The 11,089-nt window shown below is 44.0% G+C and overlaps 1 protein-coding gene across 1 annotated transcript; it reads right to left on the reverse strand.

Moving 5' to 3' along the window:
• Positions 1-9,122: 9,122 nt before the first annotated feature.
• On the reverse strand, positions 9,123-10,490 carry LOC147431844 (gibberellin-regulated protein 6-like). Its single transcript, XM_086494311.1, has 4 exons — positions 10,332-10,490; positions 9,990-10,052; positions 9,799-9,832; positions 9,123-9,595 (listed from the first exon to the last, which is right to left on the reverse strand). Exons 1-4 carry the CDS (start codon positions 10,401-10,403, stop codon positions 9,414-9,416), a joined length of 351 nt encoding a protein of 116 aa, XP_086350437.1. The 5' UTR covers positions 10,404-10,490; the 3' UTR covers positions 9,123-9,413.
• Positions 10,491-11,089: the final 599 nt, after the last annotated feature.

An 11,089-nucleotide genomic window follows, 5' to 3' on the forward strand; every position in this document is an offset into this window, starting at 1 on the left:
GCTTGTGAGAAGGGAGGCCTACACCAACAACTCTTGGCTTTGTGATGCAAATCCAACAAAGAGCCAAGCTTCATTGCATGCTCATCTCCTCTACCATGCTAATTACTAAGCTATGCTAAGCTATTATGAGTGATTATGTGAGGAGATGTACTTCTTTCTCGTAAGACTACTCCTTCTTCCTCTCAATCTACTCTCATACCCCGCTAGCTCTCACCATCTTCGAAGGTGTGTGAGGTCCTTATGTCTACCCCTGGGGACTAAGTGACATGGGCATTGGGATCTATGGTGGGATGAAGGAGAGCCGTAGATTGTGGCAAAGTAATCTCGGGCGTGCAAAGGAATCTCAGGTACCCGAGATTACTTTGTACTCGAGATAACTTCCCACCCAAGCCTCGAACCCTTGACCTCACCATTGCGACTCCCATGTCCTATCCACGACACCCGCGTGTTTTTTGTGATGGTATGGGCCGGAGATTACTCTTATACCAAATGCGACCTAAAGTAATCTCGGTAATCTCGGACACCCGAGATTACTTTTTGCGGTGCCGAGAAGATCTATGGCGCTCGATGCTCTCACCGTAGATCCCATGCCCCCATGCCCATGTCATATAGTCCTGAGGATGTCTACCCTTTGTAACTATACCAATTTTGGCATAGTTGTGAAGTTCACGGCATAGTTGGGAGGATGAATGAATAACTAAGCCTCACGTGACCATGCAATAGCCTTAGTTATTCATCGAATGCTTTGTCTGGGCATAGTTATCAATAATTGATAATTAAGCCTTGTATGACCATGCCCTTACCAAACTATTCTCGTGAAGCAAGCATGGGCAGTAAGCAAGACAACACAAGAACGCGAAGCTATCACTGCATACGGGAATTTGAGAATTTCCTTAATAGGGGTTTGCTACACTCTGCTAACGGCAACCCCCTCCACGAGAGAAGAGTGAAGGACTCGACTCTATAGGTGCACATGATTGGTGGCGCACACGCTCTGGGCCATCGAATCTTTGCAACGAAAGGGGGTAAGGCTTATATATGCACGGGGTCACATCTCCTTCAACGAGTCGCGCTACGTAAGGGTGCGAGCAGCAGCCGCGGACACCTTAATATTTGCTTGATTACTTGTTAGGGTCACCCAAGTAATGACTTTTTTTCACTTTCTGGATCGTGGTGTGAGCCACTTGGCTCAAGCTCAACCATCCGATGATTGAAATCTGGGTCGTTCAGAGAAAAGCAGACGAATAAAGTAGAATGCAATTTAACTTTAAGCGTCAAAACGATGGTGAAGCAGCAGGCGAGGTCGAGGGTACGGTACTACAGAACCCACCGCGTGCTTGCGTTAGAAGAGGCTTGCCTGTGTCACAAGATATTTCAGTGACCTGCATATTGAATGATGAGAAAGTAAAGGCAAAAGAGGCTAGGCCAAAGGCTGCTAGACGTCATTGAAGAGAAAGCGAGCCACAGCATGATATAAATGCGAGACGTGCATAATTGCATGTGTAGGGATGTTGACCTCGCTGAGAGCAGAGGAAACGATAAAGCCATCACATCCTTGAGAAGGGCCTGCGGCCATCCGGATGAGGAGAAGAAGGAGAGAGTTGAGATACAGAGAAAAGGGTTGGTGTCAGGATCCATCAAGCCACACAAGATCACATTTATTTGTGTTCTAAATGCATGCTTCTTTGAAAGAGGCAATTGCGGTTCATGCCTCTATAATAGCTGAGTAATTTGAAGCTGACATTGTACTTGGAACTGCGCTCCTAAACATGTATGGGAAATGTGGACAAGTGCTCTATGCAGCTAATGTTTTTGACCACATGCCTATCTGCGATACTGTTTATTGGAATGCTCTGATGACAGCTTATGCTCAAAACGGCCACAGCTTAGCTGCTCTTTCTCTCTTGAAAAGCATGGTGACGAAGGGGATTGAACCAACGAGCGTTTCTCTTTTAGGTGCTATCGAAGCTTGTGCAGGGTAGTGCTTCCTTTAAGAGGGACAAAAGAATTAATGCCATTGTTAATGGGAGTGGGATTTTACCAGACTGTACGTTAGAAAACGCACTTCTCAACATGTATGGAAAATGTGGGAGCCTTTGTCTTGCCTTGGACTTCCACAGTTGTTGCTCTTTGTCACAATGAGAAATATGAAGCCCTTCGTTTGTATGATGGTATGCAAGGTGCAGGGGTTGTTATTGGCCTTTGTATCTGCTCTGAATGCTTGTGCAAGTTTGGAGGCCTTGGAAGAAGGGCTTTCAATCCACAACACCATTGTGATTGATTGTGTTTGCAGTGATAGAATGGTTGAAATTGCTCTTATACACAGCAAGGCTTTATGTAGTGCAAAAAAGATCTTCTTGGGAATGGTTTCTGTGATGTAGTTGGGTAGAATATGATGATAGCATCTCTTATTAGTAACGATCACATTTAGGATGCCTTGGAGTATTTTCAGTCCATGAAGAACCAAGGTTTATCACGACGATATCACATATGCCTCTGTTCTCAATGCATATTCATGTGTGAATCGCTTACTTCCTGGGCAACATATTCTTACTGTCCTCTTTTATCTCGGGTACCAACTGGACAATTTTATTCAAGCTTCGCTTGTCAGCATGTAGTTGCGGGGATCTTTGCAAGGCAAAGACTGCTTTGGATAGTTTTTTTGCTCAAAACATCGTACCCTTGTCTGACATGAGAAGGAAGCACTGAATTTTTCCCATTTCATGCTATCTAGTGGTGTCAGGAAAGACAAATATCTTATGTCTTGGAATATTGTCTCTTGTAGTGCATTGATTGTGGGATTTGCCCAATAGGGCCAGGAAGCTCTGGGCTGTTTTCAGCAAATGCAAAGAGATGGCATCTCTGCAGATGCAATCACTTATGTACAGTTGCATCTTAAAGACATGTGGCATTACACAAGATGTTGTTGCTTGGTTGACATGTATGCCAAATATTTCAAATGGCTTTGAAAAGTGCTTGACGAGCTTCCTATCTCTAATGTCGTCTCTTGGAACACATTGATTGCGAAGCTTTGGGCTGTTTTTAGCGGATGCGAAACCAGGGCGTTTCTCTAGATGTAATCACATATGCTTGCATCTTGAAGGCATGTGGCCCTACACAGGATTCCGATATGGGCAATGCTGATATTGTGAGATGGGTTGTGTGCTTGGCACTGCCTTGATCGACATGTACGCCAGATGCAGTGTGTTTCAAAAAGCTCAAAAGGTTCTTGAGGAGTTGCCTTTGCAGGCTCTTGTGATGGTGGAGTAGAAGTCTATACTCTCATAGAGGGAGTTGATTTCAATATTTGTTTGAGCGGCGGATGACAATGCCTCCTTTGCCCTCTCACAAGCTGTCCTCGACCTGCACAGGGCCCTGGCATTGCCTGCTATATCCTTCTTGTACTTCCTCTTGAAGTCCTGCACGAAGTGGTTTACCATGCGATTCTCGAAGTCCTCACCTCCCAGATGTGTGTGTCCAGTAGTGGCCTTCACCTCAAACATACCTTCTTCTGTAAGAAGAGAGACATCGAAGGTGCCACCCTCAAGGTAAAAAATCAAGACATTCCTTTGTCGAGGCTGGCTATCTTCTTGTCCAAACCAGAAGCAATCGCTGCGACAGTGGGTACATTGATTATCTCATCACATTCAAGCCGGCAATGACATCCACATCCTTGGTGGCTTGCCTTAGAGAATCATTGAAATATGCAGACACCATAATCACGACATTCTTAACTGTGGTGCCCAAAAACGCCTCAGCAATTTCTTTGATCTTGATCAACACCATAGAAGATATTTCCTCTACAGCAAACTGCTTTTCTTCACCCCTATAGTGCACCTCAATCAATTGTCACCAGGCCCGTCAATTACCTTGAAAGGCCATAGCTTCACATCACTCTGCACATAAGGACCGGTGTATCGTCGTCCAATGAGGCGCGGTGATTGTAATACACCTGAACATCAAAGAGTCTAAGAGCATAGCAAGATCGCATGAATGACAAGCAGAACAGATACAGACCATGCATGGAAATCCAACCAACACCCTTGACATCCATATCCATGCGCATACTAGCTACAGATCGTGCATACTCTAGAAATCAAATTAAATCAAGATATATAAACGCACCAAAGCCGGTATTGATGGAATTCATGGCAACCTGGGTCTTGGCTGTGTTACCGAGAGGTGCTCAGTTTCAGTGAAGGCCACATAGAAAGGCATGGTTCAGTTTCCTTGGTCGTTGGCGATGATCTCCACACGATCATAATGCTACACACCTACACAGGAGTATGTTGTACCCAGGTCGATGCCAATAGCGTGACCTTCCTTTGCCGTAGCTGACTCTGAGGGATGTTAACTAGTACAACCGGAGAGGCATGGCAATATCTCAACGCAGAAGCCACGTGGCATTAGATATAAATTTTAAAAAATTAAAGCATCGTTGTCATGAAAAGCTCTAAAAAAAACTCCGCCATGAAAAGCTACCAAGTGAATAAAATAAAAAAGCACTCTGTGCGATCTTCTGTTCGCAGATCATCAAACTGGAGGGTACTTTGGATGCTTGCCAACGTTATGAGCACTCTTAAAGATCAGGTATTTCGTGCGATCAACCCATGGCAGAGGTCTGTTCTAGTGCTACTGAAACAGAAGATATTAGATTTGAATCGATGATCAGTTGGCCTGATCTAAGGTCGAATCACAAAACTCATTGCCTTCACAAGCCCATTCAGCACATTTTTTTGCTGATGCTATCAGGCTTTTGGCGATGTAGATGGTAGAGGGCGAAGAAATGGAACGAATAAACGTCAAAGTGGACATGAGCGCATAAAAGCTTAGGATCGATCACATCGAAGCTTATGATGGTTATCCTCAAGTAATTAAGCCAACGGCTTCAGTGCAACTAGTTGCTTGCACTTTTAGCAGAGTGTGTGAGGGGATTAGGGGTAGACAGCTCAATGTTGAGGGAATATTGCCACTAGTGCAATTCATGGTCTGTTGAGCCATTGGCTTTACTCACACTCCTCGTCCAGCTCTGTTGATAGCCTATTTGAAAATTTGATGAGGCAAACATTTCGGAACGATCTGTAGACAAACAAAAACATCACTCATGACCAACTCAATGCAGAATATGATGTCCGCTGTAGTCGGTTAATGCGTAGCTCCAAGGAGGTGCAGCAAAACTACAGCGGTAGAGCATGGCATCAAGAGTACGAGGGTGACCTCCAAAGACAGAGCAACATCAGCAGGAGTGGCGTGAGTAGCTTAGAAGTTGACAAGGGCAATTCGTTGAGTTGTAGAAGGGGAGCATTGGCTTTTGGAGGTAGCACAGTAGTGATTGGAGGATCCCCGAAGAGCAGTCCACAAGCTGTTAGTAAGGGAGAATCATTCAGAAAAATAAATGGCAAGCACTGGCATGGAAAATTAGTGTGTAGCTGCACATATTTGGGGAGGAAAAGAGGTTGATGAGATGCACAACCATATTGGGGATAGCGAGCAAAAAAGGGGGTTTGAAAGAGTGCCATCTATAGAGGATCCACGATGTGCAGGCAATAGAGGAGGGCAGCGTAAAACAGTATCCGACACACGAACGGTACGACAAAGGCGTAGATAAGGAAGGAGATTGATGACTGAGGTGCCTAGTCATCCAAGAGAGAGGGGTCCATCAAGAGCAAAAATCCCATTTTGACAATGAGGGGACTGGCGTTGCAGAGCATGGTTGAGTGGAAACCAAAAGATGGTTGTCGAGTTGAATTGAAGAAGGGCGTCAATAGCAGGTCGGAGCAGCACGTTAAAGGGTGCATAGGGCTGACGAGAAGCAGTAGAGAGAAGGTAGCATTATTTTCTTAGGAAGATTATTACTTGGAGAGCCAAAGGCTTTTTTTACCTCTATATCAGAAGCCACCACATAGTATATCAGAGCTTCAAATATAAATTCCATTTAATTAAAAAAAGGCCGTGAAAAGCAACGCTGCTTGGCAAGCGAACAAAAGCGATGTCGCAGATTCGTAGAGGCGGCAGTTTGGAGGTCCACAAAGGCAACAATTTGCAGGTTTGCGAATGCGTTAGTTTGGAGATGAAGCTTTGCAAAGCTAGCAGTCCAATATTCTTTAGGTAATTCTCTGACCATTCTTTGAGAGAGAGATGGAAACCGTTCTTGTCGAGCAGCAGAGAGCGGGGGTACATATGATGAAAGGGCACGAGACCTGCTTAGAAAAGGCCATCGCCTTGCTAACTCACCTCTTGTTATATAGGTCAGAATCCGGCTATGGCGACTATGTGTGTGGGGAGGAGAGCATATCACGAGCCCTCATTTGTTGCCTTGCCTCTCATGCGTCTCGCTCTCTACATTTTTGGATGTATGCGTATGTGTAAATGTGTCTGTGTTTGTGTTTAGTATCAGCTATTCATGGTTGACTGCTTAACTATTCATGGTTGGTTGGCCAACACAAATGAGGTAGTTCATGAGAGCATTCAGTCCATGACGTAGATGTTTTACTCTAAGAGCTGTTCTTACGAGGCGGCCTCCTAGAGTCTGTTCAGTTCTAAGCCTCAATGCCTTGGATAAATCCTCCACACAAACGCATCGTAAGCCTCATGTCACACACATTGCTTCCTCACCATCCGCTCTAATACACACCCTTTTGTGCTAACAAAACCTGCTTTGTGGGCGTTGTTATAGAACATCTTTAGAATATAACAAGATATATCTAGCTTGACATCAAGCACGGAAGTAAAATAGTAAAAAGTTCGCCAAATTTGCATTTACAATAGTGATGAGCATACTAAATATGGTGTCTACCTCTATGAAGACGCCAAACTCAACACTCCCGTTATCATGCATAGAGAAACAACAGACAAATGTATTGTTTGGCCAAGGCAAATTCGCAAGATGGAGTTCTCTTTCCAAGGTTAGAATCAAAACATCGACCGGTCCCATGAACATATTGGAAAGGCTCCTAGACTTCTTGAAGACATACCCTACATATGATAGCATGCTTTTGCATGGCCAACAAGTTGCATAATTGAGGAGAGCCCCTGCTTGGTCTACCAGGAGAGGATGCACTGCAAATAAGAAACTGGCTATACAACATAAGGCAAGAGAAAGAGTTGGCGACTGGGCAAAAACAAAGGAAAATCTATCGAAAAGCACCCATACTTCTTTGTGTAGCTACCTTTCAAAATAGAATATAAAATTAGATCTACTTTCATTTAAGTTTAATCAATATGCCACACCTTCTATAATTGTCTTGATGCGCGATTAGCATCTAACAAGGAGGACATATATTCACAACATTGGATGCTTCAAGTGCACAAGCGCGACTCCAACTCGGCAACACATAAATGGTACGAGACAAGGCCTACTTGTCTTTCTTATTCTTATAATTATTGTAGAGGCCACATAGCAAACCTCCACCATACTTAAACCTCCACCATACTTTTGTATAGCACCTCTGCATGACGTGCATTTTATACTTTATATACAATCTGTACATTTGCTCTGCAAAACGATATGTTTAGTTATTTACAATGCATTTTTGTAGCTTTACTCAAACATTAATCTCTGCCTTACTTGATTGGAGGACATTTGTACACGATCATCAGGTCGAGAGTGTAGTTCAAGTTTTTATAGTTTATTTGTGCTTTGTATTTTCAAGTAAAGATTCCTTAAATTTAGTTTAGCAATATAACTTCCTCAACAACGTTGCATGCTCAATTTCGATCAATGTCTCTATATCTGTATATCAAATAAACATGCATTTTTTTCTCACAGTTCAACAATCCAACCTACATATTGAAATATAGGAAAATTGACTAGGTTTGATTGAGAATAAGATGAACCCATTAAATATTCACAGTTTAGAGACTGAATGGTCGATATTACTAGGTTGAATGGCACAATTGACAGACAACTTTCAGAGTAGACTAAGTTGTAAACCTTTTGTTCATTTCAGTTGGCCTCTCTATGGGACAACTTTTTTCTTCTCAAAGCTTATCAAATCCCAAGCTGAGCTATTATTGGTGCCATTGAATTAGTTCTACTCATTTTCTTGTGTCACCACAAGAAGACCCGGGTCAATAACAATCACAACCAACTAACCAAGTAACCAACTACATTCCAAAAGCTATTGCACTATGTACTGCAAAAGATCACCAAGCCAAACTAGTTTCACTAGACTAATGGCCGATCAACCCTTCACGATCAACCCTTCACTATCAATGTCTCAACTCAGGTCACCTATGGCACTTAAGACTTTGGGTGAGGAATAAAATTTTGCCATACAGATGTCGCCCTTTCCAATTGCTGAAACCACTCTAATTGTTGGGAAGATTAAATGGTTAGAAAGTGTAAATCCAAGCCACTGAGGTCGCGTACATGAGAGAGAGAGAGAGCCAAATTAATGCAAAAAGATTGAGCTTCAAAGTTGTCCCTTGGCGTGAGAAGGAAGAGAGAGAGAGAGAGAGAGAGAGAGAGAGAGAGGAATTATTGCGATAGGTAGTTCACCAACAGCACTTTGGTCCAACTACTTTGACCAAAGCAGTTGTCGGATTACTAAAGTACTAAAGTAATTGGGACCAGGAAACTATCAACAATTTGCAAACAACTACCAAAGTAGGGTTACCAAAGTAGGGTTAAGTGCAGCCCTTTTACTCGATATAATTTTCCTCTTTAGAAACCCTTTGTTATATATGGAGCACTAAGGGAAATAACTTTCTTCCCAATGTTCATCAAGTCCCACGAAGAGCTATTATTGGAGATTATTAATACGTTTCTCATTTACTCGTGTCACCACAGCGGAACCCAGGTCAATAGCAATCACAACCAACCAACCAACCAACCACGCTACAAAATCTATCAGATTATGTATAACAATGGCCCACCAAGCAAGACTAGTTTTGTTAGGCCGATCAACCCTCCGTCAGAATCCCGCAACTCCACCCGAGGCACTTTTAGAGGTCCCGGGTGGGGGATTAAATTTGGCCGTGTCAATGTGTCGCCCATTTCAACTGCTGAAACCACTCTTACGTTAAGCAACGTAAAAAAGGGCGACTGAACGGTTAGAAAGTGTAAAACTCGATTTATTTAGAGAGAGAGAGAGAGAGAGAGAGAGAGAGAGAGAGCCAAATTAATGCAAAATGATTGAGCTTCGAAGTAGAGAGCTCAAAGGAATTACTGAGATAGGTAGTCCAAGGCAACATGTGTTGGCCAACAGAAAACATGCAAACTGGAATATATGCAGAGATGGAGCAAGGCTAATGTAATGTGCGGCAGCTACAAGCTTAATTTAGCCACTCCTCTGCTGCTCGGCCTGCATTATAATCCTTGCTCCTCCATCATCATGGTTCCTTCATTCATACTACATTACATAATAGCAGTAGATACTTTTCTCCTCTTTCATGGAAAACTCTGTACTATTTTAAGGACACTTGGGACCACCTTGCTGGGTCTTCCAGTCATTGTAGCAAGGGCACACCTGCTTGTTACCGTAGGTGCCAGGCGGCACACACAGGCACTTTGCACAACACTTCTGGCAGAAAAACATGCATGCCTTGCGCGTGGATGTCTTCGAGCATCGGTAGGAGCATGCTCCCGGGCATTCTGCATTATCAAATCAGACAATGCAAACATACATCCGTGTCAGAACGGGATAAGCACAATCTACAATAAGTACTTGCACATGACTAGCAACAAGCCTCAATTACATGAGACACAAAGTAAATTTGAGAATTCGCTATGATTTGTGTAAATAAGGTTCCCTTCCTACACAGGTCTTAAAAGAGATGAGGGCAAGGATTACGCACGAGTAGCCCGCAAACTTCCTTGCGTCGATCCATACTGCAAGAAAAGAAGGCAGAGATAAACATACAATCAGCAGATTTTGAATGTTCATTTGTAAGTTTTCGTGTGTGTGTGTGTGTGTGTGTGTGTGGGGGGGGGGGGGGGGGGGGGGGGGGGGGGGGGGGGGCGGGCGACAGAGAAATATCATCCCTACCCGAGGTTTGTTGTAGGCTGCAGCATTCATCGAGAGGTCGGAGCCTTCAGCAGCATTATCGCTCTGCATGGAAGCAGGTAATGTGTTATAAGTCATGAACAGCACGTACTATTGAATCCCAAATCGGGTTGCAAAGAGCGAATTTGATCTCCACTGTCCAATGGACCGGGATCCCTATTAAAGAAGACCCGTGCCATATAGTGAGACGGCACTTAACATCCATAAACACGACGTCCTCCAAAACGCACACACACATGACACAAGAATGTACGAGGGTTGCATGCACACATATAATTTGAGGTAGACCATGGAAGAAGGCTGAGGGCTTTGGGAGCTACATACTGAGACAGCAGAGGCGCAAACCAGCACAAAGAAGAGAGCGACGCAGAGAAGCAGAGCAAGCCTGCTAGCCATAGCTCCAGAACTTGAAGGCGTTGGACCCCCAAGTGAGCCTTCGCAGGTGAGAGTGAACTGGTTAAAAGTGATTGCTCTAATGAGAACCAGTAGGCATTTTATAGAGAGAGCCAATCAGATTCATGGGTGGGTCTGAAAAGAACCATCACGCCCAATCCCCGGCAAAGAAAACGTCAGCCGAAAGCGAGAATGGGAGCTCTAGAGAGAGAAAGCCGTTCTTTGTCACTGGCATGACATTGTGCTGTGCTGTGTGTGTGTTTGTGTGAGAGAGATACATTTGAAAAGAAGAAGAAAACAGGAAAAAACAGAGAGGGTCGACCCATTGCCAGAAAGAAAAAAAGGAGAGGGCCCATTTGATCCGCACACACCACCCCGGCCGCAGGACGGCGCATCGCTTAGACGGCAGAGAGAGGAGAAGTATCGTCGAGAGACTCTAGAGAGAGGGAAGTTGGTGAAGGACATTCTGACAAGATCGACGTGGGCGACGCTTATTGGGCGTAATCCTTTTGGAAAAAGCAGCACCGCGCGCCATTCTGAGAGGGTTGGTCGCCTCTTTACGATCATGCTCGTGCCTCCTCTTCAAAGTTAACTTCCACAGTCCACTTTTAGAGCTTTTCTCACAACCTATCCAGTTGTTATCCCTGGTTATAAAGTTTTTTCCAATTGTTTTTATAATTACTAGTACG

The sequence above is a fragment of the Adiantum capillus-veneris genome, chromosome 21 (assembly GCF_014529385.1).
Source record: "Adiantum capillus-veneris isolate H3 chromosome 21, ASM1452938v2, whole genome shotgun sequence".
Taxonomy (NCBI): Eukaryota; Viridiplantae; Streptophyta; class Polypodiopsida; order Polypodiales; family Pteridaceae; genus Adiantum; species Adiantum capillus-veneris.